The sequence below is a fragment of the Bombus pyrosoma genome, linkage group LG9, assembly GCF_014825855.1.
Source record: "Bombus pyrosoma isolate SC7728 linkage group LG9, ASM1482585v1, whole genome shotgun sequence".
NCBI lineage: Eukaryota > Metazoa > Arthropoda > Insecta > Hymenoptera > Apidae > Bombus > Bombus pyrosoma.
Genome location: NC_057778.1, coordinates 2,268,847 through 2,290,774, shown reverse-complemented (window position 1 = coordinate 2,290,774; position 21,928 = coordinate 2,268,847). Strand labels below are relative to the sequence as shown.

Below are 21,928 nucleotides of genomic sequence, written 5' to 3'. Positions count from 1 at the left end.
CATGTCGCAACTACTTTCTTCTTTATCATATCGCTTATGTCTGGCGTTACGTATTTTTAAATGTATAATTTTCTGCATGCGTAACACGTTATATATGTTTTACATTGAAATAATTTAAATAATTCAAATGTTACAAATATTTGGGAATTACATTAATTCTACTACCACCGTTGTACATTTATAACTTCATTACTTCATTACTTGTAACAAATGGCAAATGGTTACGATGATGATGATTTTTAAAAATGCTCCTCCAATTATTTAGGACGATGTTCATCTTATTGTGTTCTATAATAGTAACTTTCGTTTTAGAATTATGTATCATTTCTTTTCTTTCTAATTACTGAGACAATTTATATCTCCATGAAATTGACATTAATGAATTGAACCATTGCGTCATCTAACATTTTCTGAATTAAAAAATTGTTAGATATCTTCTTATAGACAGTTGCTGAATATTTTTGTACAGTAAGAAACTTTAACTTTTTCAACGAATTCTGAAAATATTCAGTTTGAAATTTCCATCTATATTATTATTTTCCATTAGAAATTTCTATAATCGATTTATTAAATTTTTAAATTACGAAACATTGTATTTCATTGAAATATTTACCTGTGAAAATTATTTTCCCTTAAAATCGCCTGATACTAAAATTCGCTGCAAACTATAAATATTAATTAACTCAATTTTTACTCCAATTACACATATAATTATGTATATAAAAAAAATACGCTTTATAGTAAACCTAACCTTGAATAGTCTAACATGCATTACCCCTTGTGTTTGAGCAAAAAATTGAACGTGGATAAGCGGACGAATCAGGATTAACCTTCATTTCTCTATGGTCTTTATACAGAACTTTTATTGGGTATTATTAGATTATAAGTGTAAAGCAAGAGCTGAGAAAAAAATGGATTCATGAGGCATGATGGTCGCCGTGGCTGTATAATCGGCGTGTCATAGGTCAAACCGATGAGATACCATTTCGCAGACTCCGACGTGCAGTTAGTGGCGTGTTCTTTCACGAAACACCGACTCTGTCATTCCATCTGTTTTTACACCCTGCTAAGTTCCGTTATATAATTTCATCGTGATCAAGTCTTCGCTTTACTATCGGTCCATTTGCCTTTTCGCACCCTGAGGTAAGGATCAATTATCTGTGCAACTACTATCGATCGATTTGTCATTGGTTAAGTCCAATTTTCATGGATTTTCAAATTTTAATATAGATTTAAATGCAATTCGATAATCCTCGTGTGATTCGGTCACTATATCTGGCGTTTACCGTAAAATTCATTAATCTCTGTCTCTCTGATAAAGTTCTATTTTAAAGATTAATAGAATCTATATTTAATGAAGCAAAATTTTGTATGCGTATTAAATTTGTTGCGTTATATAAGAAATTGGATAGCTAATTTCTATCCTTATTCTGAAATACATTTAGATTATGAAATTTGATATCTGTATTCTCTATATATTCTCTATACAACTATATTAGATACGGCGATATTTTAGGTATATATTGAAGTTTATTGAACTTGTTATTATAAAAATAATTTCTAACAACGTTGTAATATATTTTAATAATAAATAGCTTCGAAAATATTTATTCCAATTACTTTCGAACGATTATTCCTCAAATTCGTTTCTTCCGCGCTTATATACATATTGAATGTATGCTTGAATGCTTTCTTCTACTACTACTTCTCTCTCTCTTTCTCTCTCTCTCTCTTTCTTTCTCTCTCTTTCTCTCTCTCTCTCTCCCTCTCCCTCTCCCATGTATATATATCATATACATCATATATATAAATACGGGATATTGTTTGAATTAGGATTAGTTCGAATTAATCGACAAAGTTTGCGTTGTGGTTTTGATAAGCGCGATAAGAATAAGGGTATTGACCGGTGTTTAATGTGAATCTATAGTATAATTTTATGGTTTTATAGTAGTAAACAAACTTGTGTAAACCGTTCTGTAGACATAAAATTGGCGTTCTTAGTTTCGGAAATGAGACAACTTATATTATTTATATTTGTATTTATTATTTAAGTATATGACTTAAAGATATAGGTAACAAACCTCTATAAATAAATCTAAGTTATTGACATACTTGAAGAGAAAGTACAGCCTCGACATTAACCACGAGGTACATTATAATGTGACCTTTCTTATCAATTGCTACAATTGGTTTCTCTCGATTAGTATACAGCACTGCCTATATCGTGTATAAAAATTTTGCAAAGCTGTAGAAATATTATTCGACGACGTAATGTGACTGATCACACCTTTCTAATCATTAACTTCCTTTACTATAATTCATACATTAGACACATTATATGCATACAATCGTTTTATACTCTTGTACGCACTTGTATATGTATCTATCAAAAGTTATCACACGTTTATTATAAACAATACCAACAACATTCGTTTTCTTTTATTGTAAGACGACTGACGTCAAGAATATTGCTAAAAGTAAGTATTAAAAATGAAATGTTACCATGTCGTTGTTAGTTCTACATTGTATGTATAGATTATTTACGTTACTAGAGATTTATGAAAAATATAGAAAAGGAATAAATTTTTAAAATGAAAACTATCATTCGGAATAGAAAAGTATAATATGATATAAAATATAATATAAAACATAATATAAAACATAATATACAAAAACATACATAAATAACAGAAAGCTTGAAATTGGTACTTGTGTATACATGTGAGTATTAGTATTTTTTGTACTAGAAATGAAAATAATAATTTTGACTTAATTACAGCAACTATCTCAAATGGCGCGAACAAACCCGAAAACTCGATATTCCGAAAACAAACGGCACTCCGATTTGCCGCATTTCGAATCAGTTGTTAGAATCTCCAACCTTCCTATTGTAGAAAACAGTATACATATCGCTGGTAACGTCTACGATAGACTAAAGGTAAGCAGAATTGTTTTAATAATCTGACAGTTTCACGAATCGCTCCACTTTCTCTCATCCTTCACTTGCTAGTTTCGTTTGTCGTGAAAGTGCTGTATGTTTGCAATGATCAGCAAAACTTTTACATATGTACATTGTATCCAGAAATAAAATAGCGTGAGCAAACTGTTATCTTTAAAATAGTGAAGTATGAAAGTATATAAACTGAAAATGAAAATATTGCTTTAATGCAAGAATTTAAATATTTCTCAATGATTTTTTAATTAGAAATTTTAAACGATTGATTAAGATAAATGCACGTGTATGCAGCAATAAAATTTTTTAATAAGTTTGTGTTCTTTATATTCGTATTAACTTAAATGTCAACCACATCTTTAAACATTAATCTTATTCTACTTAATCCTCCATTTATCTAGCTTAGTAATCGTCATATCCTCACGAAAAAAAATCAAAATCAAGAGACAAGCATGATATTGTTAATTTCAGCGTTCAAATTCATTGATGTGCTGGAGTTTATGTACTGCTGAACAATCACTTGCAATTGCAACAGCGTCAGCGAAACCTGCGATTTCCGTATTAAATGGGCCTATTATGACGATCGATCAATTGCTCTGTAAAGGTATCGATATCGTTGAACAGAGAGTACCAGCCGTGCATCTTCCTCCGCATCTTGTAAGTACAGTTAAAGTTAAATGTTAGTTATTTAACATTTCATTATTCTAAAGAGTGAAATCAATGTGTATTTTATATTACAAAGATATACTGCAATGCGCGAGAATATGTGAACAACAAAATCGTGAGGCCTGTTCTAATGCGTGCCGGAAGCGTGAAACTGATAGGAAGCCAAGCCGCGAACGCAGCGGTAGATAGATTAGACGGGGCTCTGACTGTCGCAGATAAATATGTTGATCGTTACTTGCCTGCTGATTCTACCGATACAGTAGACCATGGTAAATTATTCGTTTTAAATTACCGATAGTAGTTTAGACCATATTTTAAATATTCTAATAGCAACTTAAGAAAGTAATCTTTTACACTTTCTATATACAGTGGATACAAAAAGTATTCGTACATCATTGTATTTATTATAGTATTTACGTATTAACTAATTAAATCTAAGTACATTAAATTTTATATCACTTAACAGTAATTTCATATGACTACAAAAATTTTGTACTATGAAAATGAAGTGTATAGAATCTGGTAAAGGCACGCTTCATTTGAAAAATAAAGATATGTGCAAATACCTTTTATTGTCACTGTATGTATAACAAATGAAATCATGTTCAATTAATATCAAATTAAACTTCTAAATATATATTAAATATTGATTATTCGAACTAATCGTGACACGCAGTGTTCAAATAATTAAATTAGTGATTTTCCCTTACATTATATACCTTTTCGTGTATTTTTCATCTTTATTTCTTTGGTATCGATTGTATACTTGAATCATCGGTTCTAGCGTTTCAGTGTTAACTAATACGTCAAGTACCGTATCGAGCGAACAAATAATCGATTAAGTTAAATCGTTGTCAACGAAAATTATTTTTTAGATTCTTCTCCATCTGAACCTGTGAGTAAGACCACACGAACTATCAAACACGGTGCCAGGCTATCTAGGAAATTACAAAAACGGCTAACGCGTCGCACATTAGCAGAAGCTCGAGCACTTAAGGAACAAGGAACGGAATGCATTCATATACTTTTGTATATTGTAGAATTGGTAAGTAATACTTCTTTCGGCTGATATACGTAATAAACAATACAAATAATAAATAAAAATTAGCAAAAGTAAAAAGAAAGGAGAAGGAAGCCTTGAGTAAGTATTATTTATTTGTATTGTCTATTAATATCATTTACTGAATAAAGGAACTATACTTTGCATCATTGATCATTTTCCAATTACATACTTGCTCTGTTGTGCGAACGATAAAGTTGATATGTTACAGTTAGCAACGGATCCAAAATTAGCGTTTAAGAAGGCGAAAGAACTTTGGGGAACATTAAGTTTGCCTGAACCAGAAAACCAAGCTCGACCAGCTACTCTAGAACAGTTATTGGTTCTTTTAACGCGTGAATCTGCGCGTCGTATTGTTCATCTAGTGAATGGGACAACAGCGTTAGCAGCTAGAACTCCGCGCAATCTTGGTAGACTTCTCATTGGAGTGTCGCATCAATTGCTCGTAGTTGCGGATGCTACTTTCAGAGTAATTGTCAATAAATTTGTACATCATTCAATTCTTGAAATATTCATTACTACGGTTCCTTCGTTTATCTATGTTTATTCGGCCTCTTTCTGTTCTGAAGATGATGCCAATTATCGGTAAAAGGGGTGCAGCAAAAGAACAAATTTTTGCCATTAATTTGGCTATACAAAGGCTCAATTCATCTACAAATCATTTATTGGTATGTAGAATTCAAATAATGTTCACTCCAATAATGTTTAACCACGAACCACATTTATTATACATTTTTATTAATTATGATGTACTATGTCATCAACTAGTATCAATGCAAAAAATAGTATCAAGCAACTGATGCTACTTTTACAGGAGCAGTTCGCAACTTTTCTAGCTGGTCGCCCATGTGTTTCCAAAGTAACACATGCAAAGAGTCATCAACAAAACCACAACAACCACATGTCGATGTCTTCAAAACCTCCCGTAAATGGTATCGATACTATCGAGTAACAAAATTGTAGTTATAAGTTATTTTGCGTAAGTTCCGTCTATGATAGCATTTATTTCAAGGTTGATAACTATGTATCAGGAAAATTCCTCATTGAAATTTCTCAGATAAATAATATCCACCGAAATATTATAATATAGTTTTCGAACACATTATACTCCCACACTCACATTAAGCAATTAATGAATATTTCTCTTATATCGAAAACACAGTGTATCCGTGTCATTCCTAGTTTTCAATTCTTGAATTTATATTTAGTACATAAACTATAATATGTCTAGAAACAAGAAAGTGCAAAAATAAATATTATGATAATTTCACAGTCATTACGATGTCATTAAAAAATGGTCTATTTGTTTTGTTGACTCGAAGTAGATTATACATTCTTGCTCGTATATATCTTTAAGAAGCTTGTTATTGATGTCTCGTTATGATTGTACTAAACATATTGAATATAATATATATAAGTTGTGTTTGTGTTTAATCCAATGCAGATATCTTCGATTAGTTTATGCATACATAATTATCTTAATATGCCTATTACATTTTATTTCATTGAATGATATAATTTAATAAACTTCAATTTTTAAATTATTCAAACAAATTTCGCAATAGTTAGAAAAGTAATAAAGAATAGTACGTTGCAAATGAGTAAGCGAATTTAGATAAGTAATTTTTTCAAAGCATTAATATTACTTTGAACCTAATTATCGCTTCTGTTATCAAAGCTAATGAAACTAGATTTTGTAACTAGTACATTAATGTGTTTTAACTAACTGATAAGGTATACACACGCACACATACACCCAGAAACAATTGAATTAATAATTTCACTTTTTAGCAACAGAATGATATTACGATTTAAATTGTGAAGTAACAGAATCTCTCTCCTCTCCCCCTCATGCTTTATTTTCAATTGTTCAAGATAAACTGTAATCTGTATCTCTGTAATCATTATTATTACTCTGCTATAATATTATATTTAATCTTTTTAGTTATATAAATTTGTTTTTGCAAGAATATTATTCATTCTACAAGTATAGCTTATATTCTTATCCATGTTCAATTTAAAATATTGAAAATAATATCAGTATTTCAGTTGTATAGGAATAAATTTTTATGTCTTCAAATCATTGATTTTAAAATAGATATAATATGATAAATGTTTTATCAATACAAAATACAGAAAAATGGTGAATATAAATTGGGTATAATATATTGTTATTGAGGGATAATATATAAAAATATACACGTATATGTAAGTAAAACTAGCACATGTTAAATTAGAATTAATGCTAATTACTCATTATATATTATTCTATGTAGCTCCAACATTAAAATAAACATCAAAATAAATAAAATTAATTAATCTTTCATTGAATTCTTAACGAATCCTTTTTAAGAATGCTATTTCCTTCTATTGTCGAAAAAATATTATATAAATTATTCATATACAATAATATTTTAAAACAATACACATCTATGTACTAATACAAGCTATCATTTAATAGATGTCAAAATATAAGCAATACCTCCGCAAAAAATTATTGAGAAGTTTTTAATTACTTATAATATACCAATGCAAGTGACACTGGTTTTCCAATAGTTCAATAAACTTTTTTCTTAAACAAAATGAAAGTAAATGCGGTAAGATCTTTTCCGATTGCATATTTTCGAAACACTTTCTTTTGCATTTTCAACTATTTTCGAGCTATATATTTTGTTTCAATAAAATATTACATGTATAAAATAAGTAATCTCTATTCTTTTAATACCAAAAGCATTAATTATGTTGCGAATGATAAAGATAAAAATGTACCTTGTACCGGTAGAATTGTAATAATAAATAGATGAAGTATTATCGTTGTAAACAGTGCAGATAATTTTGTTCAAAGAATAACTACATATACAATCACACTTTCTCCACTTTTTCTATTTTCTTCAAATTTTACTGCTAACAAACTATATAATCGCTAAATTTGGAAAACTACCATTTTACATCACAGTATAGATCACAAAGAAAAACGGGGAACAGCTTTCCAACCATATGCTACTTTTTGTTTGAAAGATTCGAACGTCAGAAAGCAGATAAAATTTGCCAGTAAACTTCCTTTCCTAAAATAAGGCGTATTTAGTGTCTATAAATACGACAAAAATAGAACACGATATTTTGAGATGTTCGATAAATGTTTTAGAAATTAACGAAATTTATTTTTCTATTACTTATATTAAAAATATAAGAAAATGGTATCAATAAGAAATATTTCTTTAAAAATTCCTATCAAATTGTTTTGATAATTTGAAAATAAATTTTGCAACAAAAATATAATATTAGCTTGTGTTTAGGTCTTCCTTTTTTTTGGCAGTAAGTTCGAAAATCATGTCACGCATCCGACTTAAATCCATCAATTCTGCTTTCATCTTCTTAATTATTTCCTCTTTTTCAGCAATGCTCTTTTCATATGTATGTACTAATTCTGATAATTGTTGAGTTTCTTGTTTGAGTGCAGATATATCTTTTTGATTAGACTGAATTTCCGCAATTTTTAATTCTATTACCTATTTAATATTATATATACATACATTAACAATTCTATTATAACAGTAGAGTCTATGTAAACGTACCTGATCCTTTTTATTTAACTGATCCTGCCTTTTAAGAAGCAGTTTACTGAGTTCGTGATTCTTATTAGACATTTCCTTAGTTTTTGCATCTGCAGTCACACATTCAATTTCTAACTCTTTTATTTTTTTAGTTAATGTTTCAATTCTATTTAAAGTACTTTCTAATTCATGCTTATGTTGCATGAGTACTATATTTAGATGATCAATGTTAGCAGTCTTTTCTGTTACTATCTTTTCTAAACCTTCGATTTCCTATAAATATGACTTCTATATTTTAGTCTTGATTTAAATTCTTATTTGATAGATTCACTATGAAAAATACTAACCTGTGTTTTAATAGCTACTACTTTTTTATTCTGTTCTTCTGCTTCAGCAAGCTTTACAGTCAATGTAGACTTCACTTCTTCTAAGCATTGTTGTGTGTCAAACAACATTTGATGTAAACGGCTTGATTCTGCTACTACTTGTGCCAGCCTATGTTGCAAACTAGTTCCATGATTGTTTGCTGCTTCTAAACTAGATTGCATAGCCCGTTCTGCATGTCTCATAGCTGCTAACTTTTATAATACGAATGTAAGATATAGTAAATATAATAAGCATTTTGTGCTTACGTTAAGATGTATTTAAAAAAAGCATATACCTTGTATTCATACAATTCCATTACTGCTGATGTGGTAACATCATTGATTTGATTTGACTCATAAGTTCTTTCCAATTTTGCTAAAAATGCATCAAGCCGTTCTTCTTGCACGAAAGAAAACAGTGGAACCATTTCACTACTTGCATTTACGGACATTTTACTTCCAATATTTGTTACCATACCATGAGTACTTTGTACCAATATCAAAGGCTCCAGTTGCTTCATACAAAGCGCCACCGCGGAAACACTTGTCACACAAAAATATGGGATACAATTTGCATCTGATAGTGAATTTGTCTAGAGTTGTCATCAATAAAAATTAAAATAACTTGTTGCTAAAGTATTCAATTTTAGTAGTGAAAATACAGTAATGTTTTATTTGAATAACAATATCTGTTAAAATCTTTGTACTTTGTTAAACAACTAAAGAACATTAAGATGAAACCTACCATTCTTGAGGAAATCCTATGGTGGATGTCAATTGTAGAACCTTTTGTTTAATGTCTGTATCACCAGTGAACAATGCATTTGCCATTGTCATTTGAATTTGTTTCTTTCTAAGTAACTCAGAATATAAAGTTAACCATTGCGAATTATCAGCAGCTAAATCAGCAGTCAAAGCTAATACATGAATACATAAATTTGTAGTAGGATTCTAAAATGGAAAGTGTCATCATCAAAAATGTTTATAAAAAAACAAGAGTTATATTTTTTAAGGAACAAGAATACAGTACTTGAATAAAATTCCCTGGCCAATTATCAGCTGCACATGTTTCAGAATCTAACATTGGACTTAATAATTTTCGTATCATTTGTTCATTCAAGGATTGCATCACTTTTGTTCTGAGTGTAGATGTTTTAACCATTTCTTGAAATAATTGCATTAATTCTGCTAATTTCGTTTCTGTTTCTAATGTTAATTCACATTTTCCTTGAATTTCATCATTTTCTGAATTTATTATGAGCATTAAAACTGAAGCATCTAATTCTGCTAGCACTTCAGATGACAATTTAGTACGTCGTGCATCAATTACTGTAACTCTTATTAAAGTTAATGCTCTGGAGCACACCTAATTTAAAAAAGATTATTATAATCTATTACCCATTATTCATATTTAAATATAACAAAGACATACCTGTTCTACAGGAACCCAAGTCATTGCAGTTTTTACACATAAAGGATATAAAGACACCAAAGCAGATAATTTTAATTTTACTAGAAATGACAAAAATTCCATCATGAGAGCAACACATTCTGGATCTGCATTATCTTCTAATGTGGCCAATATATTTTCCACACCTCTGCCATAACTAATTAAGACAATAAAAATGAGGTAATTTTTATACCAAATATCAAAATTACACTGAAAATTATAAAGTAACTAACTGTGGATATGTTAACAACACAGCATGGGAATATTCATTTTGTCCAACATAGTCAAAGAAATCTATGATGTGTCTCAGTAACAGAACATCCTTTTGTTTCATTGCTGTAATAAAACTGCTGAATGTGACATCAGCAAAATCCCAAATAGATTTTTCCGAAATATTTGTATTTGTATGTTCTAATATAATCAAAAGCTTACAGCATTGTACTTTGGTATTAACACTATAATGTTGTATTTTTAATAAGGTTCGTATGAATGCTTTTGTATCAATCGTTCTTATTAATATATATACAGCTGGAAGATTTTTGTAACAGAGATTTACTAGTACACCTAAGGAAAGTGCAATAATGTTTTCTTCCCTAGATTGTGTCACCCATTGTGTTAATACTGATACCAGATATGGTAAATGAGCTTCTTGCCAATAAATTTTTATTCCATATGTCAATTCTTGTAGTAGTTTTAATACTCGTATTCTCTTTTCGCTTGTTAAATTTGCCTATGAAGTTATTATACAGAAGCATTAAATTATTACTTATTTTTATATTTCCAGTTATTAAATTCAAAAATTTTATTATAGGAAGCAAAATATGAACCTTAAATGTAATAAAAATAAATATATCTCTATATTTTTAAATCATATTCTAATGCTATATTTTTGTGATCTTTAAAATATAAAAATATACATACTTCCAATAATCTTGCCAGTATAGGTGCAAATTTAAATGTATGGATGAGAGCTTGTCTTGCAGCAGCATTGCGACAAGCATTTTGTAAAACATCCACAGCACTCCAAATCAAAGTAGTTCTGGAAGCTAAAGAATTCATCAGCTCATGCAAACTAACATAGAACTCTGCTGCTATGTTAGTTCCAGGGTCAAAAATGCTTAAATCCAATGATGTACTTATTACCTTTTAAACATAAATTTTTATTATGAAGGATATTTTATATATTGAACAGAATACTAAAATATTTATTAAAGTATGTTTTAGCTTTTGCAAAATCATATCAAGTATTCATATAAGTCATTCATAAGTATTATGTAAGATTATAATCGCTATTCGTTTTCAAAGTATTAAAAACAATAAAATAATATATAATTACCCCAAGATTTCGTTGTAAAATTGAAGCGGTTGTTTCACTTGGATGTTTAGTATATTCTAAAACCGCTGATATAAATGTTCTTACGTGTTGGTATTTGTCCATTATGTCTGAGATATCATAAGTAATTATAAAATTTCGAATATTAGTAAACCTTCTAGTTTTTAATTTTAATAACATTAAAGTTAATAAATCTAATAAATTTTTATATGTAAATTACAAATACTACGATTGAATAGTATAGTTTTTTCAATAAAATCTCTTACGAAATATAATTATGTATACATGTGGGCATGTACAATAAATAATTCTTATTCGTACATTCCAAAAATATAAAGCACACGCGTTCTTTTAACATACATAGACACACTTATAAAGTTGGAAATAATAAATATCGTTTAGCAGAAAACCGGTATTTGGCGGCCATTTCTAAATATTACATTTGAAATTAACCAATTGAATTAAAGTTAATCAGTGCAGCTAATAGTTTTATCACAGCCGACTCTAGTAAGTACTAGAACTGCTGAAAAACGTGGCAACACCGCATCAGGAAACCCATTTTTAGTTAGAGAAACAGAGCTGACTCTAGAGTCGGCTATGATTAGATATATGGAAGACGGACTCTTGCATTGTTGCCATTTTTACTTTCAGGACGGCTATTACAGTTTTATGTAAAATTGTCATTTTTTTTATATTTCATGTGTAAAAATTATTTGATACTGGATATTAAATATAATTAAAACAAGTTTGTTACATATTTAATAGTTATTGTAATTCATTTTTCATTTTGTAATTTAAAAATGATGAAATAATAACAATAATTGCCCAAAATAATTAACAATATTTATTATAGTGATTTCGAGATAAATATTTATGTTAATAGTAATTTATATAAACTTATATTGAAGAAATAATTATAAAAAAAATAATGGCAATTATTAAAAGTTACTAAAATTAACTACAGAGATTTATGAAATAAATTTAATGATAAAATATTATATTACAATGTATATTAGTATATTTTTCATACAATATTTAACTTTATTCTCCGACGACTGAATTATATAACCTTTTTAATCCGAAAGAGAATAATAAACATACGTACATATATAATTTTATTTTTTGTATTGGATCTTTAGTAACAGGTTTCTTCTTTCAATTTTATGGATTTAGTAATTGCATAATTGAATATTTTACACATTATAGTGGATCAAGTACAAAATAAAAATTCTAAAATAATTTAAAATAAGGATGGGAGAAGAAAATTGCTAAGTATCCGCCTTGATACGCCTACTATACGAATTAGTTACGAATCTCTTTAATATTCCAAGCGCGAATTTGGAATGTTATGAAATTCTGATATTTTACTTTATATTGTTATAATTTATATTTAATACCTGATGTTATATCTTATATGTATATAAAGAAATATGAAATTTACTAATAACAAAGATCCCTACTTATATTTGAAAATATTTGCAACGTTATAAATTGTAGTGAAATATATTAGAAATAAGAGTATATACACATATATTTTAAAAAATGTATAGCAATAAAACTAAAAGTTTTAAGGAGAACATAAATTACGATATTATTAAAATTGAAAATTAATATTTTCTTTACCTAATTCTGTATATATAAAGAACACTATAAAATGAAACTGTAATCTTATTGGTCAGCAGTGGCGCCGTTCTCCGGCCGTGTTCATTGAAATGCGCCATTACCGATTCGAGGAAAAAGAAAACGACATTGAAGAAAGGTACTTACTCTTGAAGGATCCTCTCAGATTAAAATCTGTTCAACGTTTCTTCATAATTTCACGTAGAATATCTGGGTAAATTGACTGACTCATTGATTGATCGGTGGTAAACTATTGCGTGTGATCGTGACTTTCGGATTTGACGTTGTAAATGAAAGTGTTGCAGCACTGTGTGTACCGTGTGCGTGACTTGGACCTTGATTCTTTACAGTGCGATCAACTTTGATTTTAATCTTCATTCCGTTAGGTTGCAGAGACATCGGTACCATCCATCTTGTCGAGAAAAGTGCCATTTGGAACAGTTATTGTTTTTCCGAAAAGTGGCGAAAGATCTTAATTCTCCGAACGTATAAGGAGGAATGTGAAAAAAATCAACAAGCTTCATAGAGCCGTGTAATCTGCCCTCTGTGTGTGTGTGTGTATGTGTGTGTGTGTGTACCAACCGGAGCTGTCATAAATGTACACATTCTATATAGATTGCACGATCTATGCTCGGTTAGTGGGCCGATTTACTCAAGACAAGTGATCGTATCTGACGCGCGGCAGTGAATTGACATTAATCATCGTCGCGCGGTGTTGTGCGCTCATCGACCGTCTAAAGAGCTAGTGCCGCATTCTTATTCGACGGCGAGCTTCCTCACGCTAGCAGGTTAACCATAGAAAATTTCAGTTTTCATTCAGTTGCCAGGTGTCCCTTTCCTTACTACCTCAAACATTTTTTTCTAATTTTTTTCTAATGTTCACTTTTTCTTTTTTATATAACCCATAACGAAACAGTTTAGTTTATGGGATATTGTGATATCTATCGCAGACGCAAAGAATATGCTTGATACCGTGTCTACGTTATTCGTCTTTTTAATGTGTATTCTATTGCACGAACATCGACAAGATTTTACGTGTGTACCCTAGGACATGTGGTTTCTTTTAGATTGTGAATTCTTTTTTCTCTGTCGTTTTCTCTTAATTCATAGGATATGCTTTAGCTCCTCTCGATTATTTCAGATCTTGCTGACGTTTCACGGGCGGTGACAAGTAGTCAGAACTGTAACTATCGTGGCGCATCGCTTACACCCTTTATTTGCTTCTCTTGTCCTCCCTCCCTCGCTATCTCGAGGGAAAGAGAAAGAATTAACATGAATGAACGAGTTCAAGAGAGAAAGATAGAGTGAGAGTGAGTGAAAGAAAGACATTGTAAATGAATACAGTGAGGGACAAAAGTATTCGTACGATAGGAATGTGAAAATAAAAAAGTACTGTATTTCTGCATTGTTGATTGACATACATATGATACATTATACACCAATGTTAGTAGTAACAAATATAAAAAAAAAGGTTAACTAAAATACTCAATAGTAACTTATAAAAATTATAAATTTGCATAATGCTAATGTTTGAGACAAAATATCTATATGCTATCAGTGATTATTATTATATATTATAATTAATACTTTGGAGAGTTATTAATATTTCATCTTTTTAAATATTGTTTTAATTTAATATGCTATTTTCTTATCTGTTTTTCTAGTTCCCATCATACATTTAAGTCCGGTTGTTGCTATGGGTCTTAATCCTGCTAAACTTTGTTGGCATTTATCTGCAAGCTTTCTTTTAAAATATTTAAGTGTAGATGTTTGAAAAGCATCGTATTTTAATTTCCCAGAAATTTCAATCAGACGAATGAGAGAAGGTATGATGATTAACAGATACTGAAATAGATTTAAGATACGTACAATCAACTATGAAGCATGAAGAAAAAAGTATAGTGATAAGGGCGGGGGTATTGTTCCATTAAGAATTAGAGAACTAATGTTTATTACCCATATGGATTAAATAATGTTGGAATTGAAACTACATCTTAATTTCAATAGGACCGGCACTGGAAGTCACCATAGCAATCACCAGGCTTAAATCTCATTGATTCTTATATGTCGGTATAATAGAATATTTCACAAAGATTCTAATAAAGTAAAATATCAGTAGGGTTTCTTAAAAATTTAATGTATTACATATCAAGTAAATTATAGTCTGTTATTAATAAAATATATCAATTGTAATATTGATAATAATCAGTTATAAAGTGCAAGTACTTCTGTTCCAAATATTAACATTCTACAAGTTACAAAGCTCGTATTTTCTGTTTATTACTACAAACATCTGTATAACCTAGAATCATATGTATATTAATATAATTAATATTGTAACAAATACAATACTTTTTATTTTCGCATTCTTACTAAACGAATACTTTTGTCTTCCACTGTAAATGAATGAGAAAGAGATAGCGGGAAAGGGGGTGGGGATAGCGTATCAGTAAGCGAACGAACGAAACGCAGATTAAGCAAATAAGTAAATGAGAGGAAAGAAGATAGAGCATTAATAAGTGGAAGAAAGAAAGAACGTATGTAAGAACACCTACGTATGCATGTATGTGTATATAAGGAAGAGAGAAAGAGAATTTGCGCGCGCGTACACAGAATTCTGTCTGTCCTTATCGGTTTCTTTCTTTCTTTCGCAGTCCCTATGCATCGCTTTAACGGTTTCTTGTGATTTTTCGATAATACTATTTCGCTGAAGGTTATGAGCTGTTGGTTACGTAGATAAGTTTGGGGTGAGTTCGTACGTATGCAAGGTTTGACGTAGCTTCATTTTGTTTCTAAGTACGCGTAAGCTCTGTATATATGTGCGTGTATGTTTTTTTCATTTAGTATGTTCTCTCTCTTAGGAATGTTTTTTTCCTGTCAGCCCGTACCCGGACGGGCTCGCGCGATGCGGACCTGTTTCCTTTTCGTCGCCGCGAGTAACGCGAATTCCGTGATTGCCGTGAAGTTGCTGCGTTTAGTCATCGTGTTACCAATTCTCACTCGTATATTCCTTGTTAGAACAGGCTACGCGTTTATCATTTAGAGTCTGCCTGGTTTTATCAATTGTAACATTATCGCAAACCAATAACGGACTCGTTCAATTCAACAAGACTCTCCTCGCAAACTAATTGGATAATGTAATTAACAGAATCCCCTGCTTTAATGGGTTAAACCGCATACGTTATTATTTTTCGTTAGTTTATACCTACTGTTTTTTTCACTTGTAAGTGTCAGAAAATAATCGCAATAGAGTAGACAATCAAATTTTATCATACGCATTTATGCAAGTCAATATCTAGTTCTTTTCTCCTGTCTTCTAATTTGCTCAAGTTCCATATTTTTGCAGACATTCACGATGTAATTCGTATCTTGGTTCTTGATTATTTGTTTATTTGCACTTTATACGCTTAAATACGCAAGGATACACCTTTTTTGTTATTCCAATTTTTGCGTCCGTTCTTTGATCAGTTTTCATGTAATGCGTTTTAACGGAGCCTCATCCTTATAATCCATATTAATTCTTCTCTCTCATTTAGTTGTAGATATAATATTTTGTTGTATTTAATTTTATTGCAAACTGAATGTAATACAATTTTTGAGAGGTTATTTACATGTGGTCAAATTTTGTATTTTATAATATTACTTATTTGTACAGTATTACAAAAAAATTTCTTTTGAATTATTTTATATTGTTTTATGTAGAAATAATAGAAACTAGTCAAGCTGCAAGGTTGGAAAGGTATAATGTTTATACTATTATGAAGAAATCTATTTGATATTTGTAACGCTTGATTGAACAATTTATTTTAATATATTACTTTTAATCAATATGCTAATATGCTATAATATTCTTTAAAATATGTTTTTCTGAAGATCTAAATTTGAAATACTAATTTTTCTTATTTAATAATTCTCATGTTAAAAATTCATCTTGTATAGCTTTCTGCACATTATATTAAAATCTTTTAGAGTTTATAGAAAAACATCATAATTTATTATGTATATTTATCAGTTTATATTGCTCAAGCTAAAACATTTAGTTAAATGTTGATTACTTAGTATGTAACTGAAAGCCTTATCTATTACATATGAACTTTCAGTATAAATAGACTTTTATCTGCTGATTTACAGGTTTAGGTACCAGTAAAAGATTGACAATTATTTCAGAATTCCAATAATTGTTATTTATATAATTCTATGTTATATTTTATAATTAAAATAATATTATAGTTTAAATACCAATTTAGGAGTTATTTTAACAATTTATTGTTCATTTATGAAGAAAATTTTATCATTTATGATAATTGAATAAATATAAACTAATTGAAATCTTATGCTGAAATAAATAGTTAGTTTCTTGTAAATATAGAATTATGCTTTTAATATTTTTAGAGATAGTAACAAGGCTTTGAATAAATTTAAGTATTTTACAGAAAGTTTATATTACTGTTTGTTTACAAAGGCTATAAGGAGGAATATTAAAAATAATGAAACATAAGCTTAATGTCATAGTTATTAATGTATATAAATTAATGTATCCAATTTTTTGTTATTTTCAAATGTATTAAATGTATCTTATTATACATGTTAATTCACTATAAACTTTACAGCAGCAAAAAATTTATGTTTTTTACACTAAAAGAGTAATATGTTCTAAATATTTACAAATTTTTTAAATATAGGTGATCATGGCTAATCGGGGTACAGCCCAGAGGCCAAATGGTTCAACACAAGGGAAGATATGTCAGTTTAAGCTGGTATTACTTGGAGAATCTGCTGTGGGAAAATCAAGTCTTGTCTTGAGGTTTGTGAAAGGACAGTTCCATGAGTACCAAGAAAGTACTATTGGAGGTATGGATTTCAATATCTCTATAAGTGTTAATTACAGCATTGGCCACATGAAAATAATATGAATTATAATTAATATAATATGTATCTAACTAAATTGTATTTTATTGATTTTAGCTGCGTTTTTAACACAAACTGTATGCCTGGATGATACAACTGTAAAGTTCGAGATTTGGGATACAGCAGGGCAGGAACGTTATCATAGTCTTGCACCAATGTATTATCGTGGTGCGCAGGCAGCCATTGTTGTATATGATATAACAAACCAAGTGAGTAAAGATCTATCAAATTCAATATACATTTTAACTATACTGAAAATTATGTGCAATATTTAATGTAAATATTTATTCAGGAAAATGGCAAAAAAATAGTTGTGTTCTGGGTTTTTTTGTTAATAAAAATAGTAATAAGACTTTAGTCGTTATTTTTTTGATAATTGCTATGAATATTATTTTTTAACCTTTACATCTATCTTTAAAAAACTACAGGACACATTTGTACGTGCTCAAACGTGGGTGAAGGAACTGCAACGACAAGCCAGTCCAAGTATAGTTATAGCACTAGCTGGAAATAAAGCCGATCTTTCAAATAAAAGAGTTGTAGAATTTGATGAAGCTCAAACTTATGCAGATGAAAATGGCCTTCTTTTCATGGAAACTTCAGCCAAAACAGCAATGAATGTTAATGATATATTTTTGGCAATTGGTAAGATTGTATTGTTATATATACGAACAATTTTATTATATTTATCTAACCTACATAAAGAGAACATCTGGATTTGAAATAATACCGCTTATTAAATTACATACAGTATAATAACACAGAGTGTACATACTTTATAATCATATAAAATATTTATTGTTGTATGTTTATAAAAAGTTTTTTTTATATTTCAGAATATTTTACTAATCTCCTTTGTATATTTCTCTAATAATATTCTATTTCTATTTGTATTTTTCTTTTTGTTAAATAAAGTTTTGTGTTATTATATTACAGCTAAGAAACTTCCAAAGAATGAACAATCAGGAAATGCAAGTACAAGTGGTCAAGGTCGCCGATTAGTTGAGACAGAAGGACAAAAGGCAGCAACTGGCAATTGTTGCAAGTGATTATCCAAATCTGTACGTGTCAAATATATATTGGTATACACTTTTATATTAGTTACAATTTGACACCTTCGTGATAAACAATGGTGAAAGATATAATATCCTTGAAAGAATCACAAAACAATTAATATGTGCATCAGATATGAGTCCAGCATTTGATATAATATTGTAGTATACTATGTCCACATATTTTTATAATACTAAGATATATAATGAATAGATACTAATGATTATCTTGCAATGATATAAATGATTTGATATTAATTAGGTTAAAATTTAAACATTTTATGGGGCACTGTATGCAAAATTTTGTATTAGTATTGTGAGACATGAGTAGATATTGCTGTAGTATATTTCTTGTTATGTTTAATATTTTTATTGCATGTGCTTTTGACTTGTTTCATTTTTAATATTTATTAAACAAGTAAAAAAGACGTAAACATCAAAATTTGGATTATATTAATAATAATATTATTTCATATTAAATCATTGAATATCTAAAATAATCATCATTATAGAGGACAAAATTGACATTTTACATTAAAAAGTTTGTTTATGTATATAAGTCTACTGAATTTTTAAGACATAACAGACAATATGAGTAGATTTCATAAATTCTATATTTTCATCAGAAAATAAGTTATTAATAGTTAAAAAATCATTTATGATATTAGAAACTATAAAAACTGATGACTTTTTTAAACCTCACAATTGCAGTAAGATTCTTGTCTGTTATAAATTTGTTTTAGCACAATTTTAAGATAAATATTTATAAATAACTATTTTGGCATTTAATATGCACTATACGTTTAGAACAAAAATTATATTTATATAAGTATATTTCTGCATAATATATCGTTGTATATTACATAGCTTCGTAGATCAACTATTGCAGTGAATAATGCGCAGTCCAATTCGCATTTTTTCCCGTTTTTATTTGTATACTTTTAATGAGTCTGTTGTTGTATTTTATCATCTGTCGTGTTGCAGAACATGGATATATATATTTGCACTTGATTGGAAATAATGCATAATTAAAATTCTCCATCAGAATTAGAAAATTTCTCTTTTTTTATACGTTATATATTAAATTCTACAAGATTCTATTACAAAGTAACGTTATATATTGTATGCTTAAAAATGTTACATACTATTCTTATTTCATTTAGTTTTTATACTTATTATTTGATTAAAACACGAATAACATACATTTATAATATTAATTATACCGTTAAATATTAGATACAAGAGAGTAAAAATATCCTTGTAATATATTTACAATTTTATTAAGATTTGCTACTGTAAATCATAAATTGATATTAAAGAAAGTGTTAATTTCTTATTTAAAACTTGAGTTTATTAATTTAATCAATACAACTGTAAGTACTTTAAAAATAACCTTTATTTAAGTAGTATATAATATAATACAAAACTCCTGTAAAAACTGTTTCTTTTCATTTTTATCAAAACTTTATCATTATTACTTCTAATGTAACAATATAAATCATTGCTTAGCCAATTTCTTCCATTTTTTCATTCCTTCATCATAATTATATCTTTATAATATAGTTGTGATTAAGTAAGTTAAAAAGAAAGTAGTGATTAAAGGACAAAATCTATTTTATTTTTTGTTTATTTTATATAAATGTTTATATGAACGTAGATGCGTGTTTAGTTCAGAGGAAATTTAAGGAAGTAGTATTGTGTTATGTATAATTAAAGTATTATTTGTATAAATATTTTTTTATGTTTTATATGTTGTTTTATTTTTGTTCCAAGTATTCTGTAGTTTATAATGTTTATTAGTATATTTTGGCAATGACAATTGTAGTAGTATATAATCAATTATTTAACGATTTAACTAAGATACAATAACTAACATATTGTATATCTATAATATTCTTTTATAATCATATTTGAAACTAAATTAAAACTGACATTGTCATTAAATTTTAATAGAATTTATTCATAATGTTTCTCAAATAGAGTATAATGTATTTTTTTCTGTAAAAAGTAACATAATAATTAAAAAAATATAGTACACATTTTTGTTAATATATCTAATCAATTACTGTAGGAGACACACTCTACTTTTTGCTTACAGATTTGTACCATAATCAACAAATATAAATACACCATGAGTGTGTCTGCAATGAATATATATTTGAGTGGAATATAAAACAATCAGAAACACCACTATATTGGAATGGGAGGTGAACTGTGCAGGACGAACATTTTTCCTGAGTGATCAATGAAAAAAATGCGTGTATCACATTGCATTCAACGATATATCATCTATTTTGAGTATCAGAACTGTCAAAAAAAGAAAGAAGAAAAGAGAGACAGAGACAGATTAAGCTCCCACTTGTAATTCTAGTAGTAATGGGCGGTGTTCGTTATAAATATAAAAAAATAAATAAATATATATATATATATATATACACTTACATATATATATATACATATATATAAATACGATTACGATATAAATCATATATAATAAATATGATTTATGTAATAAGTAATGTTAATGGTAATAAGTAATAACGATAATATTAATGGTAACATTGATAAATAACAATAATAATAACACTAATATTAGTAACAATAATATACATTTAAAACATACAATGTATGATGAAATTTTGGCACGCAAAACGTCTTGTAAGATAGTACGCCATTCCTGCTGCTATGATTACCTATGTATTTACTTTCTTAGTTTGTAAACATGTATAACAAATTCTTGCTCCGAAATGTATTGTATATTAATTTTATTCAATAATTCATGATAAATTATAAATGATTACGCAAGAAAAAATAAACTTGTGAATATTACTAAGGATTTCGTCAAATTCACCATATCATTTCATCCAAAATTAATTAATATCATATAAATGAGTCTGCAATTACGATAGAATAGAGCGAATTTTGTATGAAACCATAGTAAATTGAAAGACAATTGCTTCATCTAAT

General features: G+C 28.5%; 4 protein-coding genes across 17 annotated transcripts in view; 2 read left to right on the top strand and 2 right to left on the bottom strand.

Moving 5' to 3' along the window:
* The window catches only part of LOC122570828 (muscarinic acetylcholine receptor M4), a 73,437-nt gene extending 65,856 nt beyond the window's left edge, over positions 1 to 7,581 (bottom strand). Inside the window, exon 1 of the mRNA XM_043733693.1 lies at positions 7,449 to 7,581. The gene's annotated coding sequence lies outside the window, so the exon portion shown is untranslated. The remainder of the gene's footprint in view (positions 1 to 7,448) is intronic.
* On the top strand, positions 993 to 6,999 carry LOC122570833 (lipid storage droplets surface-binding protein 1). 3 transcript variants are annotated; one of them, XM_043733705.1, is made up of 9 exons: positions 1,036 to 1,143; positions 2,450 to 2,477; positions 2,780 to 2,938; positions 3,425 to 3,610; positions 3,696 to 3,888; positions 4,495 to 4,664; positions 4,891 to 5,148; positions 5,249 to 5,347; positions 5,494 to 6,999. In XM_043733705.1, exons 3-9 carry the CDS (start codon positions 2,792 to 2,794, stop codon positions 5,629 to 5,631), a joined length of 1,191 nt encoding a protein of 396 aa, XP_043589640.1. In that variant the 5' UTR covers positions 1,036 to 1,143; positions 2,450 to 2,477; positions 2,780 to 2,791; the 3' UTR covers positions 5,632 to 6,999. The 3 variants fall into 3 exon arrangements, with proteins under 3 accessions (XP_043589639.1, XP_043589640.1, XP_043589641.1); XM_043733704.1 differs by lacking the exon at positions 2,450 to 2,477 and having other exon boundaries at positions 993 to 1,143; XM_043733706.1 differs by lacking the exons at positions 1,036 to 1,143; positions 2,450 to 2,477 and adding an exon at positions 2,594 to 2,721.
* LOC122570829 lies at positions 5,646 to 13,284 on the bottom strand. Of its 4 annotated transcripts, none has more exons than XM_043733696.1 (11): positions 13,149 to 13,284; positions 11,385 to 11,491; positions 10,970 to 11,191; positions 10,282 to 10,778; positions 10,031 to 10,205; positions 9,629 to 9,964; positions 9,344 to 9,549; positions 8,895 to 9,141; positions 8,581 to 8,811; positions 8,255 to 8,506; positions 5,646 to 8,188 (listed from the first exon to the last, which is right to left on the bottom strand). In XM_043733696.1, exons 2-11 carry the CDS (start codon positions 11,484 to 11,486, stop codon positions 7,961 to 7,963), a joined length of 2,496 nt encoding a protein of 831 aa, XP_043589631.1. In that variant the 5' UTR covers positions 11,487 to 11,491; positions 13,149 to 13,284; the 3' UTR covers positions 5,646 to 7,960. The 4 variants fall into 4 exon arrangements, with proteins under 4 accessions (XP_043589631.1, XP_043589630.1, XP_043589632.1 ...); XM_043733695.1 differs by lacking the exon at positions 13,149 to 13,284 and adding an exon at positions 11,703 to 12,108; XM_043733697.1 differs by lacking the exon at positions 13,149 to 13,284 and adding an exon at positions 11,648 to 12,107.
* On the top strand, positions 13,051 to 21,790 carry LOC122570836 (ras-related protein Rab-5C). 9 transcript variants are annotated; one of them, XM_043733712.1, is made up of 7 exons: positions 13,199 to 13,215; positions 13,388 to 13,789; positions 17,684 to 17,852; positions 17,967 to 18,118; positions 18,338 to 18,554; positions 18,846 to 18,970; positions 21,060 to 21,790. In XM_043733712.1, exons 3-6 carry the CDS (start codon positions 17,690 to 17,692, stop codon positions 18,956 to 18,958), a joined length of 645 nt encoding a protein of 214 aa, XP_043589647.1. In that variant the 5' UTR covers positions 13,199 to 13,215; positions 13,388 to 13,789; positions 17,684 to 17,689; the 3' UTR covers positions 18,959 to 18,970; positions 21,060 to 21,790. The 9 variants fall into 9 exon arrangements, with proteins under 9 accessions (XP_043589649.1, XP_043589650.1, XP_043589647.1 ...); XM_043733718.1 differs by lacking the exons at positions 13,199 to 13,215; positions 13,388 to 13,789 and adding exons at positions 15,842 to 16,138; positions 16,704 to 16,740; XM_043733716.1 differs by lacking the exons at positions 13,199 to 13,215; positions 13,388 to 13,789 and adding exons at positions 16,210 to 16,224; positions 16,704 to 16,740.
* The last annotated feature ends 138 nt before the right edge of the window (positions 21,791 to 21,928 follow it).